Here is a 22414-nt window from a genome sequence, read left to right as displayed (position 1 = left end):
AATAACAGTCTTTGCATAGAAACAGGAACAATGCCTGCAAAATGAGCTATGTTGCAAGTCAGGATAAGATGAAACAAGGCTTATGAGTGGGAAACTCATGTTTACCTTTGGTTGAGCTTTTGATACGTCTGTCTACTACATATGCCTTTCAACATAGGCTGCAAATTAAATAAACAGAAGCCGCAAGTTAAATAACCGCATAAACGTGTGGGTGGACTTCATTTGCCGTGGGGTTTTGTCTCAAAAAAAATGTCGTTACATCATGAGCTTCTTCGATGGTTTAAACATAGAATTGGGAGTTTTGAGATTTGACATCAAGCTTTTACGTGGAGCAACAGTCATCAAACGCTTCGATTCGCACCGTGAATGATCTTTTTAGTGTGACAAATTCCCAAAGACTCAAACAATACATGCAAACGATGTATAAATATATATTTAGATGCATCAAAGCACACTATACCCGACACATGGCCTCGTAGACCTAGACGACAGAGCACATCAGTCACACTGCTAGCAGTCTACGACATGGAGTCTGAGGTGCTATGACATTATTCCGACTCATTAGCGTCAACCTCGAAAATCATGACAAGCGCTTTAATTATTAAACTATTTTTACCAATTACACCCCTCTAAAGAAAAATGACAAAAAAGGCTTTAGGATACGAAAAAGAATAAAAGTAATAGAGTGCGTAACAATGCACTTGTCACGCCTGAAGATGAAAGTAATTAAAGAGGGCATTTGTATGTATTTCCACTTGTTAATGATAAAGAAGGAATGGAAGATTGGTAAAGCGGTGACATTCCTATGGTAAAAAAAAAATGGAATTGCCCACTAAGCATAAAAAAAATATGAAGTAAGAAAAAATTGAAATGGGCTAGTAAAGAAGCATTCGGAAACTTTGCTTTTACTGCCTAAAATGTGTTTACGCTGCCTATTTTGAGTGTGTAGATATCTTACCAATCCCCAAGCATCACAAAATCTCCTACAATTCACCTCTACTCTTTTTCAGAATTCATTCAAAAGGGTGTAGTGGCTGAATCTTGGAAGACAATGAACTATGTTGAGAAAATCTGAAGAGCTTTGTCACGGATATGGGCCAAAAATAGCGTTACAGCCATCTAGCGGCATATCGTATGTAGTAGTAGTAGTAATAGATTACTTTCTCTATTGATGGAATGGCTTAGTCCCTCTCCTCTACGAATGACTTTGAATCAATCCGTTTAGACGCTGCAATTATTTGACTCGCAGACCCCCTGGGAAGTTGCAATCCAGAGTACAGTATGACACTAGATACTCTAAATGTTGAATTGGGAGGCAGTAACAGAAGCAACTGTAGTCCTATTTATCCAAACACTTGATACAATCAGTGCATTGGATTTTCTTGAGAAAGAAAAGATTGTAATCTCTTCCCATCTTTTACTATCTGGAGATGCTCAAATTCGCCTGACCTAGACACAGAGGAGAGATAGACTATAATGTGTCAGAGCGTCTGCCTCAACTCTCCTCCACATCCTCTCACGCTGCCTCTTGCATCTACATCTCCTCCTCTCATCGCTGCCTCTCTTCCCCCCCTCTTATTTTTGCACCCCCTACTCCTTCTCCATCCTCTTTTCCATGTGAATCCAACGTGAATTGCCTGCCTATGTGTGTGCTCCCAAATAGGAGGAGATTAAAAACAAAAGAGGGGGCACATACTCGAAGTGGAGGTGAAGGAGAAGAAGAAGACGAGGAGGACTAGAAGGAGGAGGAGGAGGAGCGTCAAACACGCGCGCAGGCTTTTTTTCATTGAGTGCCTTCGCCCTGAGCCGAGCAACAGCATGGATCTCTCCTTTATGGCCGCGCAGGTGAGTGTTGATGTTAAAACTTTTCATTTACAGGCTGTTTTTGTACAGGCTAATGTACATGGGCTTTTTTTTATTATACATATCATTGATTATTATCAATTGTATTGGCAACTTTTACCTACTTTAACTTCTCTTAGGGTGTTTTTGATGGTAGTGAAACTGAGATTAAGATTTGAAAGAATAAGGAGTCAGTCAAGTTAGGGATTTATAACGGCGAGTCACATTATACACATTATCCATCTCATTTATTTTGTTTGGGACTACAGTAGGATGTTTAACACTTGCAGAACATGAGACTGAATAATATGAGCAACGTAGAGAATGTATGGATAACATACATAAAATACGATTAGATACAAAATTGCCCTCAAAAGCAACTTTGTTTGCTCTTCATTGTGCATTTTTGGGCTAGTGCTTAGATTCCATAAAACCATAACTAAAAATTGTGAATTTGAGGAAAAACTTGGAAGGTAGTTCCTTAAAATTCATTCTGAGCATTTTAATCAACAAAGTGGATGATCTCCATATTTTTTTACTGTAATTGATAGGCGAATTAATCAATATTTAACATATGTTAATACTTTCATCTTTGCAATGAAACTTTTACCACATCTGACTTCTCCTGCACAACGTATTTGTCCATACAGAATATTGAATCAAGAAATTATTCAAACAAATCTAAGACCTTCCTCCAAAAATCCTTTTTTTTTAATCTTCAGCGAGTACTGTAGAAGAAAGCAACGTCCCCAGACACTCTTAAGAACTACACTAGCAATTAAGAGCAAAACAAGTGACTCATTTTTTCTAATTAAATGTTATTTGCCACGCTGAAGTCTAACTGTGGTTATGTTGTAATTGGATGCGCGTAATTGATTTTAGCTCACAATATCATAGCTCTCATGTGGGACAAATGTTTACAATTAGATTCAAACAAGCTCCAAAACAAGGTGGTGTACTACCTCATCCATGATGCTTTTGTCTCCTTTATTGTCGGCATAAAAATGACGTGAGTGGGTGCCTCCTATTCGCTAATTGTGCAAACTTTCCGTGAGTAAAATATCAAAAGAGATAAATTATTCACCTTATAAAGGCACGCACACACATAGAAAATGTCTTGGAGCTACTTGGCTTTTGGAAAGCAAGAATAGCGAAAAGAACGGCTGGCAGCGATCTTAGATGCAGAATTACCAAGGGGAATTTCTTCTAATCATATTCATAAACCGGTGGATGGTTGAGCATCATTGTGTGCAGTCACTCATTGGAGAGCCGCAGGTTCCGTGCACACGCTTTGTGACCTTGGGAAGCAATTACGGTCTATGGAAATGACCACTGATTAAAATAGGTCAAGGGCCAAAAAAGTTTGGATTTGTTTTAGTGCACAAAACAAACTCGGCAAAGAATACAGACAAAAACAAATCAATTATAGACACACTAAACACTAACAGGGGTAACTGAGATTTGTCCTTGATAACATGATGGATGAGCAGTCTTCCATTTGGTGGTGGAGTGCTACGGCGTGATTAGATCAGTTTACAATCCTGGTGAGCCAGAGTGCTTGCCACTGTTAAAGATCTGGAATTTTCATCTGTAGGCTCAGTGTCGTTAGCTTGTGTTAGTGTCGCAGTTGAGTTAGTCTATCCTGGCTGACTGTATGGAAATAGGCAGAGTGCATTTTTAACTGGTCCCTAACGAAGTTAAGATCACCGGCGACAGGCAAGCGAGCTCTTGGGGAGGAAAAACTGCCACTGTGACTCACTTGTGAATCTTTGGCGAACAAGGCTGCAGGCACGCGGGCAGAAGAGGGACTGTTGACGGCTAAGTGAACATGACTGTGAACAAATGACACGTATCACTCAGTGCAAAGCAAAAATGCCTAAAGTGATACTAAGCGGTTCTTCCTCAAGGGAATTCCTGTTCATAGATATTTATTTCGGCATGCTGCTGGCTAATGTTGAGTCAAGTCGTATTTAAATATGCTTGCCTGTGTATTATTATAGTCTTTGAATGGAGCATCCTACTGTAAGAGAATGACTTATAGAGGGATTGTCTTCCTCAAATTGAATGTTAAACTGAATAATCTTGAATTTATTATAGTTGTTGTTGTTGTTATGACGAGTGAAGTTTGTCATTCAGTACACAGTTTAACGGACTACGTAAAAATCATGAAAAAACACCAACATTTTGACTCTTAAGGAACACAAAACTAATCTGGTTAATTCTTAGTGTGTTGTTGCGGATTAGATTTTCAGACTACAGTTGCGGTTTGAGTTTAATATATTTTGAGAGCCTCAGGTCACCCTTAATGAAGCGAGTGTGAACCGCAAGACCTTTTCCCATCATTTTATCTCCTAAGGATGGTAGAATTTGTCATAACTGTCTTCTAACTTGGGAAGATTCAGCTATTGAAGAGCATCATTTGAGAAGCAGCTAGGAGGGAGCGACCATTAGGACGGCAGACTGTGACAGCGCATGATGTTCATTAGTGCCATAAATCCAACACAGAGCTAAAAAAAAAGTCATCCTTCAACGATGAGAGCTGGGAGCATAATTAGACCTTGCGTCTCTCTAACCTTATTTTCCTTGAAATTGTCTGATCCGGTCAGAAAAACAAACTTATGTTTGCAGAGGGAATAGTTAATCTTGAGGGAGGCATGTTTGACACTTGTTGCAGAATTTATAGAGAAATCTTCATACAATAAGTTGGCCAAGTGAAGGCATACTTGGATGAAAATTGCAATACTACCTCTATTTTTTCGGACTACCAAAACAAAACAAAAAACAAGACGGTAATCCATTCCACTTTATTTATGACTCAATTTGTGCTTAATGACTTGTAAACTATTGTGTTGCTGTATAACTGTATTATAGTACTCCAGTAAATTACTCAAGACACAATTATCATTCAGAAACTCATCAATAAGACAAATAGTATAAAATTAATATGTAAAACAATAATTACAATGTTAAAAGATGCAGAACAAATGCAGTAATTGATGAACTCATGCACTATTTAATCTGGTGTGATTTATATATGAAAACAAATGTTGGTATGCCTACTATGCGGTGCCCCTAATAGTAGTTAATTTCTTTTACATTACATGAAAAGTTGGTCCTCTATTATTGCTATTTCTTTCTGTTATAACTCCATTCTGTATATAATACATGCTGCATTTAATTTACAGTCTGCATCTAGTAATTGCATTTTAGTTTTGCAAATTACTCAATGCTGTGCATTGAATACTTAAAGTACAAAATAACAGAACTGTACAAAGCGTCAAAATTCCATCCCCATTTTTGTATTAATTAGAAAAGATGTCTGGCAAAAGCCCAAAAAATAGAGCTTTCCCTGAACATGCTTTGGATATTTACCCGTTTAAATCTTAATCCATGCTGTATTTTAAACATTAAATACATTCAGAGTGAAAAAACTACCATTCATTTGTGCACTCGCCCTTCCAATGCAGATTTTCCAACCGAGCGTTTATTTGTAAACTCACTCAGTGCTATATAGATATTATTACATGGGAAAGCCCACAGTGAACTATACAATTGGCTTCTTACTTTATGAACCAGCAACATTGTTATCAAGTTTTAGTAAGGCACCACTTGGCTGCCTTTCAAAAGCACACTGTCTCTTGTGTCGAAGGTACAAACAGTTTATGGCTCTCGAGGTCAAGTGCACGGTGATGCAATGTTGTCAAGACACTTTTTAAAATGTTTTATTTCCTCCTGTTGCATTGGTAGTGTTTCAAACTTTTCCATGGAGCCAGTGCATTGTTCGCTTGTGCAATTGGCAATGTTCTGCATCATGGCCTCAGGTGTTATGTCTCTAACTGGTGACAGCCCATCAGCATATCTCATTATCTCGCCTTATTTGGAGAAGCAGTCCCAGTCGAGGCATCCCATCTGACAGGGTTGTCCATCTCAGCCCAACACACAGATGAGTGAAGAGTAGACAGCCACCTCACAATAACTTTTAATAATGCAAAGGCCATATTCCGATAGCTGACAAATACCGACTCACATAGTTGCATATTCAGATGAGTTTGGGTATTTGAATCAAATGCACTTATGAGCACAATGGCAGGCAGCCTTCGTTCATTATATATAAACTGTGGTTATCGTTGTTCTTGAGTGGCATACCTATTCAATTACAGCAAGGGTGTCTGACTCGGGGTTGGTTTGCTGGCCGCGTTAACGTCAACTTGATTTCATGTGGGCTGGACCATTTTAGATATGATATTTAGAGTTTTTTATTTTATAAATGGATTAAAAGAACTGGATTTAAAGCCCTAAATATTCAGTTTTTTTATATATCTAAAACAATGTTTATTTGAGCTTTTTTTTAATCTATTTTTAGATTTTACAAATGATTTTTGAACTAAAAACACAGAAAAATGGATTAAAAATTTCAATTACTAATTTAAAAGGGGTAAAATCAGGAAATTTAATATACATCTATACTCTTCATTTGAATTTGATCCTAAAACAGTAAGTCGGCCGGCACTCATGATTTACTTTCCCGGGCCAGAATTGCAGTCTAAAACAGAAACGCAAGTGCAAATTTAGCATGCTTGTTGATAATTGAATTAACATAGCAATATTATTGACTTGAGGCGAGTGCTTTTGTCTAATTTCCCAAAGTAAATCAATTATTTTGGAGTGTGTAAATTTCAGTTTAATATAAACATTTCATTAGATCCCCTGCATTGTTCTACAAATAAGTCTAAAAACAAAACACTCAGTTACATGCTATTTACCAGCGGTAGTGTTATGTTATGCTTCCTAATGATCTCTGTTTGGCTGGGAAAAGCAGATCCATACTTTTCCATCATTATTTTACATTTCACCTCCTCCGTTACATCTCAATTATTTCAGCCTGACAGCTCATTTGTGTCGGCTGCATGAAATAATCTCAGTTAACAAATTTTCGTCCTTCTCCGAAAATGTCAATTATATCCTCTACGTTACTTTGGCATCAGGGAGATTTATAGAAGTTATTTTCCATCATCCGCGTCAAGCTGCTAGGCTCTTGGCTGGCGGTTTATATAAAGCACACATGACTAGGGAGCGTCTCATTTTGGATGCATGCAACTTTAATGATGAGCCGATGAATCAAGCACTTACAGTACAGTGAGTTGTATTACATACACCTATGTTCCCGGATGCATGCATGAGTGCTAGTGAAGTAAGCTAACTTTGATTTTCCTGAACATTTTTAATTTTTCATGTAGGCATTCCCCCAACCGCACCACCTTCCCCCACCACTATCCTGGTCCAGGCTCTTTTTCTCAGCTAAAAGTCAGGAACATACACTTGAAATATGAAGATCTGTGCAGAATAATAGTGTCGTTGATTCATTTGAAATTTAATGTACCTAAAGACCATAACTCTTAGTCTAAAATATGTTTCTAGAATGAAAATAAACGCAATTCTTGTGAACTCTGGGAAAATCGAAAAGGATCAGGAAGGTTTAATGTATAAATTTTTAGCAGTTGAATTTTTTTTTTTCCAGAATGACTTTTCTGGATTTTAGAAAAAATAGGAAGAAATGGGGTGGGAACATTTAGTTTGTAAAAAAAACGCAGGCAGTGGATAACTAAATTAGATAAATATAACACTAATGATAAAATGGCGTGTGGGGGGATTACTGCAAAATTTTGAATAATGCATGGCATGAGGTTTTAGCTTTGTCCTTATTGACTGTCCACCAAAGGTTATGGATTCTTCATGACTCGTATTTGCACTTCACTCTCTGAAACATGAATAAATTCATTCAAGATTGAGGCCATGCCGCTAAAGTGTTGCACTGTATCTAGGCCAACATAGTGTATATGTGACAAACCCCAAACACATAGCCCTCCTCCCACCCCCCCCAACCACCAACACCACTCTTGCGGCTCATCTTCCCGCAGGGAAATATGTAGAGCAATCATCCACAAACACTAAACCCACCTGCCGCAATACACACCGCACAAGACGCGCTAATTTCCCTTTTCAGCTCTTGTGTTGTCAAGCTGATGGCGATTTGCTATTGTAGAAAGGCCAACTGTCATAGTAGTATTTTTTTCTAACCTAAATAGCCGAACCGGAGCGCCAAAAAGATGCTGTGTAGAGTTTGCAGAATATCAACAAGTATATTGAAGTATAGATGATCACATTATTGTTACATCATTGATTTATTGGATGCCATTGACGGTGTTAGGCATTATGGCGTCCCAATATATTCTCCAAACAGGCCTCCCCCATATCTTTAGCTGACCTTGTTTATACACTGTGTTTTTTTGGGTATAAATACTAACTAATAATGAATAAATTTGTCTGCCAGTGACCAATATTAATGAGAAAATTTTGACAGTGCAACCTGATGATAAAAGTACAATGGCTAACAGAACTTTGGCAGCATCATCCATAAACACACATTTGCATTTGGGCAAGTAGCATATTTAACTTGTGCAATACCTAATTTTTCATTTTATAATGAGACCAACTGTAGACCGATCACAGAGGGACAGGTTTGCAATATTTAATATTTATCGTGTCAGCTAATGCAGTGGATGGCTCATATGTGGATAAGATTAACAAGGTTTCAAAGTTGTTGTTGTTGTTTTAAGAAGTTTTAAGGACCATGCTGTGTAATTTATTCAAATGTAATTCCAATAGAAGGCCTCTTGTTTGTTTTGGGTTTTTTGTCAATGTGTCCACGTCTACGTGTTTAATGGCATTATCAAATAATGAGATGTATAGTCGGGCATGTTAAACATGGACTTGTATTTACTCATTTTGTCAATATTGTTTCACCTGAGCGCACTTTCCTGGTCTTTTAAACCTATTGGGCATGGATTAGAATGTTAGTTTATTGTTGCGGTTCAATTAAGATCATTCATAACAGAAGTGCTGAAGTTAAACATAGATTAAAATGGGTAATTGAATTGATTTTGGGGAAAAATATGCCCAGAAAGTGCCCTAAAAACGGCATATTCTGCAGTACTTGTATGTAAACATCTCAGTTCAGAAAAGGTCTCCTTTGTTAAGGGTAGGACTTATTTTCTATTTTATAAATCCATTTTAAAATATAGATTTTGCTGAGAAATCTATTGTGATTCATTAATTCCAATGTGGCTAATGATTAGTTTCATACACATTAGTATAGAATGTTGTCTTCCAGTTTTTGCATTGTGCTTTGTTGATAGTTGTATCTAAAAATTAACTGTGGCAGAGTTGATGGTGTAGAATGGTTAAATTGTATGTGGAAATTTATTGGTATTTGTTTTGTTTAGTGTTAGCTTTTGGCTTAATATAATAATTATTGACTTATCTTTGGTGTCCTGACTGCATGAGCCAAATAATTAAACATGGAGGTCTGATAATTTATAGTCAAACTTCGCACAAATATGAGCAAGAATATGTTTCTAAAATATTTTTTCCTCATTTTGTACCTTTTTTTCGCCACTAGATTAAATATTACATTTTTTTTAAATTGTGTATGACATGTTGCCCTCCAAGCTATAATATTTGTATTTCTAAAAGTTATTTCATCAAAAAAAGTCATTTTGATCATTTATATTTTATCCCAAAAACATTTTAAGCCTCCCACATGAATAATGACTTAAGAGTGGAGTTAAAGAAGAATAAGCCGGGCAGCCTAATGATGCTTAACATGCAATGTTTGGGCTCCCACTGAGTGTGATTTATGCGCCGTTCGCAACTTGACAATTCACTGTGTCGACAGGAAGTGCAAGGGCACTTTGCAAATGTCTAGCCAGGCCAAAATTTTACGTTTATTTGTGATGATTCCAACTTTCGCGACCTTTATCTTGATTGTTTTGCCACGCAAAAAACGGAACCTCTAGGGGTTGGGCTAGATTTGCCTTTGCCGGGGATAAAGGGTGCAATGGTTCTTGAGGAGGTGTGTGTGTGATGAGCAGTTAACCCTCGGGTTCAGGCTAGGGAGTAAAAAAAAAAAAAAAAAAAGATGGCAAAGCAATGATGACAAGGTCGCGGCGACTAGGCGGAGCTGCGAGTGGCGTCCGTCGTCTGACCTAACCCGAAATTTTTACGCAAAGTCATTTCGATAAACAGAAGGCAATCTTTCTTGAGCGTTATGTTGCACAGACTATCAGGATGTCATTTGATTTTTCTTTTCACACTCAGAGATCTCAAAGTCATTGCTGTCAAAAAGTGTCATTTAAAATCCAGATCTGGAATAATGTGATTAATGGATTTGATTATGAACATTGCATTTCTAAGCCTTGGCAGAGGTCTTTGTTAATCTTTTTAAGTATGAGTATTTCTACTCTGAAGTTGCTTGTATTGCTTCTTTAATTCAATTAGAAGGATTATGTGTCTAGTGGCTTTGAAATGTTTTCCTCTTTTATGTGATTATTTCTATTTGTGACAGAAAGTACCATTTGTTTGTTTTTATTTGAGTAAGTGTTGATTTAAGAGGGTGAAATGGTGATCTTGTTGGTGGTTGGAAATGTTCATTTCATTTACAAATGGTCTTGTTCTTAAGGATGTAGATGGAATATTTTGTCATCTTGTCGTTTTACTCTGCTTTGCAATTTTCAACTGGATTAGAGTTGCTCTGCCATGTTATTTTAGTCGTAGGCAGCCAAAAAAAAAACCCACCTCATTGCCATCAAGTCACTCTAGAGCAAGTCTTACATGAGTGGAGATTCAATTAAAAGTCTCCATTTTCATCCCTGGAAAGTGTCTGCAGTAAAGAGGGGGCACTTTTTTTTTTTTTTTTTTTTTACCAATGTTAGGACTTGAGGCTTATTATTTTTGAAAAATAATTGATTACATTTTTAATCACACATTTATTCATTAGTTTTAGGGTCCTGTTATCCTTCCTAGGGTCGAGCATATTTTAAAATATTGAAAAAACACAATATTGGCATGAGATACAACTTTATTGTCATATGAAGTACTACTTTATTTGTTAACTGCTATTTGATATGATGCGATGGACTAATTGTTAAAAGAAATACGAAAAAAAACATGTAATTGTCATGAGATACAACTTTATCCTCATATGAAGTACTACTTCTTTTGTTAACTGCTATTTATTCCCTCAAAAACAAACAAAAAATATGTCAAACTCTTAATAGATTTTAAGGATGTGTGTGAATACTAAGTGTTAAAGCAGCTGGACCCCACAAATGAAAAAAAAATTACACATTCAAGCTAAGCGCTCAGCGGGAAGGCGCGACACAGCGGGAGCAAGCAACACAATCAAGTGACAAGTATTTGAAAAGAGTGAACAGAAAATAGTCTCAGACGTTACACAGCTGGCTAGAATGGAGGAACAGGAAGGGCAACAGCCTGACAGCCAAACAAAATTGTGTGCATCTCATAACATTGTGATATTGAAGATGTTGAGCTTAATGATGAACAACAGCAACAACAACTGGCTGAATCTCCGCTCTTGACGTGACAGTATTCTTGTATAGCAGTGGTATCAAACTCAGTGTCACAATAATGCCAAATAGATCTCATGGGGTAGAACAGTTTATTTTTGGCCCACAAGTTCAATTACTTAATGTTTGTTCAGTTGGTCCTCCCAGAGAAAATAGATTGGACATCTAGTGCCGTCAATGGCAGTAAAAAATGAGCTTCCATAGCCATTTTCATTGAATTTGATGTCTATTATTGTCACTTGCAGGCATTTAGTTAACTTTGCGTGACTTTTTTTCACTTACATTTCAGGGTCCTGACAATTTTGGATCATTATGTATTGATTTTGAGGGGATTTTAAAGTTTTATTATGAACTCATTGGTTGTAATTTGAAAGCACCGTTTTGACGGCATTTAATTCTGTACGAGAAGTATGAATGAGCTACAAAGTGGCACGCAGTCCGGTCGGATTGGACCGCTTTTGGCCCCCGTGCCACGTATTTAATACTGCTGCGTATCGCACATGTTCACTATTTTAAACAATACACAAATTGAGTGTCAGTGATAGTGTATCGATGCTCTAAGGCAGTAATGGGCTATTTTTGAAGTGTAAACAAAGGTACTCTACTTTGAAGCAGTACTTGTTGGCTTGAATCTCCTGTGGGACACAATTTGTCTCCTTATGACGATGAGTAAATAGAAAACACAGCTCTTATTCTTCCATTGTTGTTAATTGTCAGTGTTCTCCGCTTGTTCCGATTGATGAGTAAGTAATCTAAGTTTTACAGGAGCATGTATGAGTTATATCATCCTTAATGAGGATTATTAATCTCTTTGTTTGCATACTTTCTGGCATCTTCCTTGCTTTAGTTTTGTTGTTGTTGTTTTTTGCTACCGCATGCAAAAAAGAGCATAATGTGAAAGTGTCAGTAATTAGTGCTGTGCTGGTTTACATGTAAAAGGAGTGTGCAAAATAAACTAGAGAAACGTTATGGACAAAATGCCACAGGGTTATTTAAAAGCAGTGCTTTATCATCGTTTTTTGTTTTTGTTTTTATTATCTGACCTTGAATGTCATCATGCATTTGTCTGCATAAAAAAATAGCCATTGAGTGCATGAATTCACTTTCACTCATTCAGAAAATGATGCTATTTATTACTTTAAATATGAATATTAGTCTAATTATTAAGTCTGTTTTATTCTGCAAACAATTGAAAATACATTGGTAACAAACAACAATTATAACATCAAAAACAATAATAATTACCATTATTATCATCTTGTGTATTATGTAAAAATTAAGTCACTATTTTGTTAGCCTAGATACAGAACTAAGTACATGAACTAAGTGTAAAATACTAATTTTTTCGTAAAACAATTACAAAAATATTTTATCTGATATAAATATTAGAAGAAAAATTTGTCTAAATTAAAAAATAAATAAAAATAGACATAAATCTATGTCCTTGTGATATTTTATGTAGCCGTCGCCACTCCCGCCCGGGGCACCATCCTCCATCTTATACGTAGCCGTAACCAGGCAGGGAGAGGTGACATGTGACTCTGCTGGCTCTATTTTAATCGAAACGGCATCACAAAGCATGAGATTGTGCATATAGATTTTGAAGCCTAGTCCACAAGAAATATGTTCTGCGCTATGATATGGTTCTTTGGTGTAAAATGTAACATAAAACACATGCTGCTCATAGCCATCTTTATGCATATTTAAAATACGTGCCTCCATCAATGATTCATGGCCTTTGGCTTTGAGCAAGAAAAAGCCATATTTTGTTCACTTTGGGGGTGGGGGGGGGGCAATGTGAGTGATGGATACAGCCCAAAAATACATAGTGAGCTGAGTTGCTTAGAACTCACTCTGTCAATGGCGGTAATTGAGTCATTTTCTTTAACAATAAGCACTGTAATTTGATCGAGTAACCCTAGAAAATGATTTTATTTCTATGTTTGGTTTCCCTACAGTGCTTTTTGGCAATAATATCGACTACCTCGTGTTTTATTTGAGGTTCATTTTTACACAAATTCTAATGTTAGGAGCGGCGATACTGTTATTAAATGTAAAAAACAAAAAAAAATAGGCCAAATTTAAAAGGCCCTCAAGCAAAAAAGGCTCTTAACATGAATATGCTTAAATATTGATTTGATTTCGAGTTTTTTTGTATGTTAGCACCATGTATTGTGACCCAAATGCATGATTCTCTGACTCAAAAGGGTCTGTTGCATGTGTAATATTAGTATAAAAAAGCAGCTTTAAAACAGAAACTATTCTGGCTTCGTTAAGAAAACTTAGTATGATCTAGGAATTCATTTTAAAAACTCAACAAAATAACTTGCATTTCAAGAGTGAAATTGTTTTTTTTTTTAAGTCAATCCTTTTGATGGTTATTATATTATTGATCTTGTGCTTTAAAATTACGTACAGCTTTGCATTTCCTTCAATTATAGGAAAATGAACAATGAATGACGTTTTAATTTAGTTTCAATATACATTATACCTTTTTTTTTTTTTTAATTTAAGCTCCCTGAGAAAAATATCTAGAAAGCATTTATTGCATTGTGTAGAAAATAAATGTGAGAAATGTCCTTTGGAATAATTGAGGCTTCAAGGGTTAGTAGTGATAAAATTGAATAAATCTCATTGATGACAGTGTTTTCCTGGCCACACAACCTCCATGAAGGTGAATGCAATAAAGTCTTATTCAATAAGTCGTGTTCATACGAGAACAAGGAAAATAAATATATTATATAAAATTCATTTTCCGGACAGAAAACTGCTCAAATTGAGTTTGTAGAGTCTTTGTACCATATGTTTTTTTCCCAACTAACATGTAAGCTCACATCAACACCGTTGATCCCATATGAATGGCTAGTTTTATTGTTCTAATGCATATTATAGTTCAGTCCACACAGATCAACAAACATTTTCTCTTTGTGAAATTTTGATTTATTGTGAGTTACATTTACTCAAAGTCTGTAAAACAATATCACGTCAAATTTCTAACTTATGAAAACGAGTTACCGAAGCAGACATACTTCACAAAAGAAGGCTTTAAATTACCAAACACATGTTAGATAACACATTGTCATTATTATTGTCAAAAACACCACATTTTGGCTTGGACTAAATGGAAATTGGATGCCATGTTCGTTCCACACATGGACAGATGGCGTCTATGACTCGGAATTCAATTTAGCCCCCCTGGGCTTCCCCCAAAGTGATACAATATACATGCTTTCACACACTGCGCCGTAATTCCTATCTGGCAAGAACAAGAAATCAGTTTTTGTATGCTGGGTGTGTGTGTGTGGGGGGGGGGGGGGGGAGGGGGGGGATTCTCCAGTTTCATAATTGATGTACCCAGGAATATCTCCTACTTGCATTCATCGTGCGACTGCCAATAAGTGCCGTATATTATCGGGCAACGAGCCCAGATGGGAACACGCACTCTTGTCCTCTTCTCACGTCTGGCAAGGCATTACCACTTCGCACACCACCTTTGTTTCGTTGGTACCGTGTCTCTGTTGTGTCTTGTATCACATATACTTTGCGCATGATTTCTTGAGCAAAAATAAAATGTACTTTTCTCACTTTAACAATGAAGAAAATTTCAAACGTTCAATTGGCTGCAAGTTTTTTAGTCTATGAAAATGAATTGTCTACACGTCAAGATATAAATTCCTGTTTTACAAAGTCAGATACCCTATTCATGACCCTTTAAAATAACACTATTTTTTTTTTTTTTAATTGACATACAGTAGTTCAATAGTACAAGATACAGTAAATCAACAACAAGAAGATCAGAGTAAGACATAAATGACAAATGTTCCTACTTGGGAGTTAAGAGACTATAAGAGTTGAAAAACAGTCCCGGGAGCAAAGCACATATCACGTCACCCTTGTTGTACTGAATTATAAGATTTATTAAAAGCAAAAAGGGCAGTTGGCCAGACGTAGCAGCAAGTACTAGGAGTAGAGAAGAGAAAAATCAATGAGAAGCAATGCTCTAAATCTGAGTAACAGGAACCAGAGTGGAAAGTGGAGGTCTTAACAAGCCTGAGAGGATGAACAAGCTACCTTAAAGTTGACTGAGCAGATTTACATCCAGACGAGCAGATGATAAAGTTTAGTTACTTTTTTTAAACGCCTGGATAAGTTGAAGATTAAAGGGATTGTCATGTAAAAGTAAGTTTTGTGTGAATATAATTAGCTAGATACCCGACAAACAGAGATGCATTTTTCTTAAAGTTTATGTTCGATTTTTTGAATGTATGTTTGGCGATTTCATGCATAAACAGAGAAATCCACAGAACACTGGCTTCTCCTTCCAGTTGGTAGAAATCATTCGCCCTGTTGCTACCCGCTACTTCTCACCCCAGGTGTCAAAATAATGACAGTCATAATTGGCATTAGCCCAGCGGCGATGAAGCCAGGGTGAGCAGCAGGTCATTTTCAGCAGACAGGATAAGGTTTAAAGAAAAATACAAAACGACTCAAATCCTTGCCATATCTTGACAGAAGTCTGTTTCATGGATAATGTGGAATTGTTCTTTATTGCAAATGTCACAGGGGGATTTTCCCTATAGATCTTAGCTCCCCAATCTTTAGGCCATGAAACAAGAATAAAAAAAAAATACTTATTACTCATTTTAGTTTTTGGAGAATCTGAAAAATGGTTTAGTTTGAAAAATTGGTGTCGTCAAGACGCTCTGATACCACGATTTCGCCAATACATTTTCACTTAAGCGCTCCGATTTAAAATGAAAAAAAAGTCGTGATAATAATGATTATACACTTGTCCTTGGTACTTATTACTCTTGTTGTTATGTTGTGGTCCCCCTATAGATGCTACAGATGACCCGATATTTTCTTTCCCTGTAAACAACCAAAAACTATGTTCACAGGGATGTGACTATTTTGTGACAATTTGACAGATGGGTAAGTTTCATGTTGTCAATGCAGAGAACATGATGTGACAGTAGCAGCTGCCACGATACATTCCCTTGCTGTGGATCACAAATAGTAAACCATCTGGCTGGAGATCACAAGGACTTGTGTTTGGAAAGGAGACGTATCCAATGTAGGCATATTGTGATCAAGTGGAAATACTACTGTGATCCAATATTTTAGGTGGCAAGTCCGTCAGTAGGAATTTTAATAAGTGTGTCACTATGTCTAGGTTTCAGACACAGCGGTAACAGCATCTGACAGTAGCATTTCTAGCTGTCAGCATGAGTTTCTTCCGCTAGAACTGAGAAATTGGGCAATATCCGGTTCGAGATCACGGGACGTTTCAGTTTAAGGAAAACATGAGTGCAGAGCGTTTTTGCCGGAGGTTTTAAGCTCCTATCTTGAACAAGACATGACAGTGTATTCCCAGAATGCATGCCCCTGTTTGACTAGCAATTTAAGGGTGATGTCTGTTAATGGTTTCAGGGGATACAGGTAGCATATATTGAAACCATGGCCCATTTTATAATATGCACTACACAGGTTATTAAGACATTTTTTGGGACAACTCTGAAGTTACCAATTTTCTTCTCTCCAAGTTCAAAGTCTATTATGTAAATCATGGCTGACAACTGCAGTAAGAAAGTTTTTGGTTCATTTTCTTAGCTGAATCTCATTTGTTTGTTTGTTTGTTTTTTACTTTTCACCTACCAGTTCACCGTAATTATTCTAAAATGTAGGTCAGATCAGGCTAGTACGAAGACTTGACTAGTCTTATTCCATTGCATTCTCCCAACACAATTTTGGCGATGGAGATGGTAAATGTTTATGGCAACCAACCCCTGAAGAGATAGGGCACGGTTGTTAATAGCAAACATTCCCCAAGTAAATCTTTGGTTGCCATAATATGAATAAATACATATTGCGTGACCAAAAGCTGCAAGTGGCCACTAATGTGGCCCAAATGGTTGATGGATATGGGCAAATATCAATATTATGAGTTCAAAATTTGAAATTATGTGCTTGAGCCTCTCTGCCAGGTTAAGCATTACCATATTGAGCATGTCTTCTCTGCTAGTAATGCATAGGGGATGACCTACTGTGCACTTAAGAGCTAAGAAACGTTGGGGTCCTCTTTTCCTGAGGTCTCTGTTATAGTTTTCCGCCATCCATTTATGATCTGCTTCTTGATGCATTTTATTTGAGGCTCATGGGATTTGAGACTGTAGAAAATAGACTACACAGCAACCCCAAAGAGCATCAATTCATATTAATTTATTGAGATACTGTATATATTTAGTCACTGCATCCAGAAAGATAAGAATGTAAAAGCTGTGGCAATTTAAATATTTAGATGCGCGCAACGTCAACTAGAATATCTTTGCGCACTTCATTTTATCCAGTGCACTTGCCCAATTTATGTAAACTGCTCGCTTCTGAGGACAATGAGTTCCTGAATAAAACATCGATATGAAGAATGTAGACAGAGATGAGAGCTTCCATTTGCTTTAGAAGAAATGTTGGAGAAAGGTAGCATAACAGAAGCTCATTTTAAACGATTAAAATCAATCAGTATTATATTTAATCTAAGTTTAAATTTCTGTTATATTCTAAATAACCTTCTTCACAGTCAACAAGATATTAAAGTTCCACAAATACTCACCCATATACATTTTTGAAAAATAACCTACAAACCAGATAATCAGTTTTACAATTTTCTACACATACGAAGATCAATTGCTTGGAATATGAATGAGGGGAATACTGAGAGTAAATTGAGGAAAAAAACAATAAATACAACTGCATACTTTTGGGAGCCTGAGGCCCAGTGAATAAGTCATTGGTCTCCCAACTCTGTGAACCTGGGTTCAAATCCTGGTTTACTCTGCTTTGTAAGCTTACCTAACTTTTCCCACTTGAAGGTACAATAAAGTACTAAGTAAGGTCTGGGAGTGAAAAGAGACACAACAACAAATACTACTGCCTAATCTTGTAGAGTGGTGGCCCAGTGGATAAGTCATCAGTCCACTACCTCTTTTGTCCTGGGTTCAAATCCTAGTGCATGCAAAGATTTTCCCAATATTATTCAGGTAAATGAAAGAGATGAGTGTGCAAGTATTACTGCTTACTGTCCCAGGGTGGTGACCCAGTGGATAAGTCATCAATCTACCACCTCTGTGGTCCTTGGTTCAAATCCCAATGCATGCAAAGATTTTCCCAATATTATTCAGGTAAATGAAGGATACGAGAGTACAAGTACTACTGCTTACCCTCACAGGGTGGTGGCCCAGTGGCTAAGTCATCAGCCTGCTACCTCTGTGGTCCTGGGTTCAAATCCTGGTGCCTGCAAATATTTTCCAAATATTATTCGGGTAAATGAATGAGATAAAAGTATAAGTACTACTGCTTTCTCTCATAGGGTGGTGACCCAGTGGTTAAGTCATCAGTCTCCCACACCAGTGGTCATGGGTTCAAATCCAAGTGCATGCAAAGATTTTCCCAATATTATGCAGGTAGATGAATGAGACAAAAGTATAAGTATTACTACTTTCTCTCATAGGGTGGTGGCCCAGTGGTTAAGTCATCAATCTCCCACACCAGTGGTCCTGGCTTCAAATCCAAGTGCAGGCAAAGATTTTCCCAATATTATGCAGGTAGATGAATGAGACAAAAGTATAAGTATTACTACTTTCTCTCACAGGGTGGTGGCCCAGTGGCTAACTCATCAGTCTGTCGCCCATGAGGTCCTGGGTTCAAATCCCAGTGCAGGCAAAGATTTTCACAATATTATGCAGGTAGATGAATGAGACAAAAGTATAAGTATTACTACTTTCTCTCACAGGGTGGTGGCCCAGTGGCTTAGTCATCAGTCTGTCACCTATGAGGTCCTGGGTTCAAATCCCAGTGCAGGCAAAGATTTTCCCAATATTATGCAGGTAGATGAATGGGACAAAAGTATAAGTATTACTACTTTCTCTCATAGGGTGGTGGCCCAGTGGTTAAGTCATCAGTCTCCCACACCAGTGGTCCTGGGTTCAAATCCCAGTGCAGGCAAAGATTTTCACAATATTATGCAGGTAGATGAATGAGACAAAACTATAAGTATTACTACTTTCTCTCACAGGGTGGTGGCCCAGTGGCTAAGTCATCAGCCTGTCGCCTGTGAGGTCCTGGGTTCAAATCCCAGTGCAGGCAAAGATTTTCACAATATTATTCAGTTAAAAGAATAAGTTCTAATGCCTAAGTGTTTAAGTGTATAAGTATTCAGTGGTGGATGAAAGATTTTGTCAAAAAAATGACTAAGTGTTTCACCCCATTTCCTTGGATAAAACGTTTCAACACCTATGTATAAGTGGGGCACGAGTTGGTGTAGTGGGTTGCACACTCGCCTTTGCACCGAGAGAACGTGAGTTCGCTTCCCGGTGTCGGCGGTTCACTGACCAAGCAAGCGGTCGAGGGTCGGCCGAAGGCCGACCCGAGAACGCCTTTCGCACATACAGGTCCATCAAGTGTCTTCCGAACTGCCGAAGGCAGTTCGGAATATAACCTTTTGCTGAAAAGTATGACTAAGTGTTTAATAAAAATTAAAAAGTTTTTCTTTTTTTTTTCCTTCTTGTTCCATTTTCCAGACTACACGTTGTCCTGATCAGCCAAAGGGCGACAGCGGGAATTGAACCCAGGTCTCCCACACGGGAGTCCTGTGAACTAACCTCTGCGCCAACCAAGTGACTACGCTTTTCTTTGTAATCATTTGAGTGTCTTGACAGGAAGTTCACACAAACAACTAAGTGAAAATATGTCACAGCCGGGATTCGAACTCAGGTCTCCCAGACGGGAGTCCAGTGAACTAACCTCTGCGCCAACCAAGTGACTACACTTTTCTTTGTAATCATTTGAGTGTCTTGACAAGAAGTTTGCACAAACAACTAAGTGAAAATATGTTGCAGCCGGGAATTGAACCCAGGTCTCCCCGATGGGTATCCGGTGGACAAACCTCTGCGCCACGAAATAGCTACAATTTTCTTTGTCAGCATCTTAAGGTCTTGACTACAAATACATTTACTATTGCACCCTCCCATTTTACCCAATTTACCTTAAAAGTGAGAAGTTGGTTGCAGGATGCCATCCCACGACTCCTGAATGGTAACTTGCACACTGGCACTTGAGCCATGGAAGCCAACCAGGTGAATCAAATGATCAGCTGATCAGCAACCTGTTCAGGTTTGTTGGTGGAGGGGGATCAGGAAAACAGACTGGAGAACAGCTCTGGAGAACTGGAGTTGGCCACTTCTGCATTACTGAATCATAAACATAAAAGCATATACACTTCTATTTACACACCTAAGAAAACCAAACTTCATTTGTTCTAGTTAGCAAACATTATGAAGCTCAAATTGTATCAAAGCATCATTTTTCCTTTTCGTTTGGGAAATATCAATTCCATGTTAATTAAGCACTACTTCCTAATGTGTTCGATTAGGGAAACATTTACCAGTGATGTCATATTGTGTTGTATCACCACACTTGTTGGACTGTTTTGTACTAATAACTTTTGGTAAAGGTTAAGGAATGAAATTCAAAAATATCTTCCTCTTTTTTGTGATATCAGTGGTTTTCTGATTTCTCTTCCCTCTGCCAGATCCCAGTTATGACGGGAGCCTTCATGGACTCTTCGCCAAACGATGACTACAGCGGTGAGCATTCGCTTTTCAACTCATCCGCCAGCGTCCACGCGGCTGCATCGGCCGCCTCCGTGCACGGTCAGCCGGACGAATCACAGTCCATGTCCAGTGACGCCATCTGGCTTTGGATCGCAATCGTGGCCACAATCGGAAACATCGTAGTGGTAGGCATCGTGTACGCCTGCACCTTCTGAAAACAACAACGCTCCCGCAAAGATGCGATTTCTACGATTTGAGGATAATATGTCGTGGATAAAAAACAGAGACCTGTCCTCTTTGCCAAGTATCAGAAGAGTCTTGATACGGCTTAAGTTTCTTTCCATGTCTTCCCTGAAGAACACACTCACTTGCCGCATGGAGATGCAAACAGAGGTTAAATGGGGCTTGAGATCTGGGTTGATCCAGGGACGTCGCCAGCCTCCTTTGCCACAAAGCAATTTAGGAGAGCGCTCTTTAATTATGCCCTAGAACGCGGATGGCGAATGTTAAAACATTTAGAGGGCGCTGGGATTATTTTCGTCCGAGGCTCCATTGCCATTAGGGCACATGTAAAGAGACTCTGTGGATCATACATGGCATGGACACTGTAATGACTTAGTCATCATTGAACTTCACTTATGCTCACTAAAATCTACATGAATCAGATCGTAAGGCCTTTGTTTTTTTTTTTTTTTTTTTTAACAAAGCGATAATTCAAAACCTTTGACTTCAACACCTACATCAAATTCCTGCTGTTTATCTTAGGAATTTATTATATCAACCTATAATACTGGATATTTGCTGACAATTTTCTTTTAGTCACCTTGAGGATCTAAAGGCAAGTATTCACATAAAAAAAGGTGAATAAATAGATGGTGTGTGGAATATATAGTAGGCTGGGCAAAGGTATAATTGGACAATTTAATGAGATCCAAATACAACATACTCATATGTAGGGGGCAAAAAGAATAAGGATTCCGGGGTGTTTATTCCGTAAGGTTTGTTAAAGATTTTCCTTCTTTGAGAGTAGTATCAGAAGCAGGATGAAGCACACGTATCAGGATATTTCACATTACCAGGAGAAGGATGTAAATTTTAATACCTACTTGTCTGATGTTGCTGCAGTTGGGCTCACATTGAAAGCAATGGACACACTGGAATGCCACTGCTGATGTCATCTGATCTTCCGATTGTAACAGGAAGCGTCCTCGTCTAAACATAACACTGCTGCAGTTTTTCTGCTCTTTTACAGCTCTGATACAGCAATGGCCTGGGTGAAAAAAAGGGTTTTCATTGCCACTGACTTAAAGTAATCAAGTATTAATGGTATAGCCAAAGATACCGTCCGTTTATTCTAAAAAAATATTCATCATTAACACAAATATACAAGCTTCTTGCCTTTGTTTAAGTCCACTTAGTGATGTACGTACTTTTATGGGTTGTCATTTTTGCAAAGTGAACTTGAAGTGACGATGTCTTTTGAGATACGTATGTAACCTATTTGGTTTTCCTCACCTCAAGATAGGATGATATGATTATACA

General features: G+C 37.8%; 1 protein-coding gene and 1 long non-coding RNA gene across 2 annotated transcripts; one reads left to right on the top strand and one right to left on the bottom strand.

The window, feature by feature from the left end:
- Positions 1–1519: 1519 nt before the first annotated feature.
- LOC144206723 (uncharacterized protein C14orf132) lies at positions 1520–21831 on the top strand. The gene is made up of 2 exons (XM_077731853.1): positions 1520–1845; positions 20851–21831. The coding sequence occupies exons 1-2, from the start codon at positions 1819–1821 to the stop codon at positions 21085–21087; spliced, it is 264 nt and encodes an 87-aa protein (XP_077587979.1). The 5' UTR covers positions 1520–1818; the 3' UTR covers positions 21088–21831.
- LOC144206725 (uncharacterized) lies at positions 14596–22139 on the bottom strand. The gene is made up of 3 exons (XR_013328417.1): positions 21979–22139; positions 20305–20509; positions 14596–18555 (listed from the first exon to the last, which is right to left on the bottom strand). It is a non-coding gene; the product is annotated as an uncharacterized LOC144206725 (long non-coding RNA).
- Positions 22140–22414: the final 275 nt, after the last annotated feature.

The sequence above is a fragment of the Stigmatopora nigra genome, chromosome 13, assembly GCF_051989575.1.
Source record: "Stigmatopora nigra isolate UIUO_SnigA chromosome 13, RoL_Snig_1.1, whole genome shotgun sequence".
Lineage (NCBI taxonomy): Eukaryota > Metazoa > Chordata > Actinopteri > Syngnathiformes > Syngnathidae > Stigmatopora > Stigmatopora nigra.
Note: the sequence above shows the minus strand (reverse complement) of the source record. Positions and strands in the feature narration are given on the sequence as shown.

Bases quoted from the DNA above. Each gene is read 5' to 3' on its own strand.
- LOC144206723 (XM_077731853.1), top strand. From the start codon at position 1,819: ATGGATCTCTCCTTTATGGCCGCGCAG. The intron at 1,846-20,850 runs GTGAGTGTTGAT...TCCCTCTGCCAG, and splicing joins TCTCCTTTATGGCCGCGCAG to ATCCCAGTTATGACGGGAGC.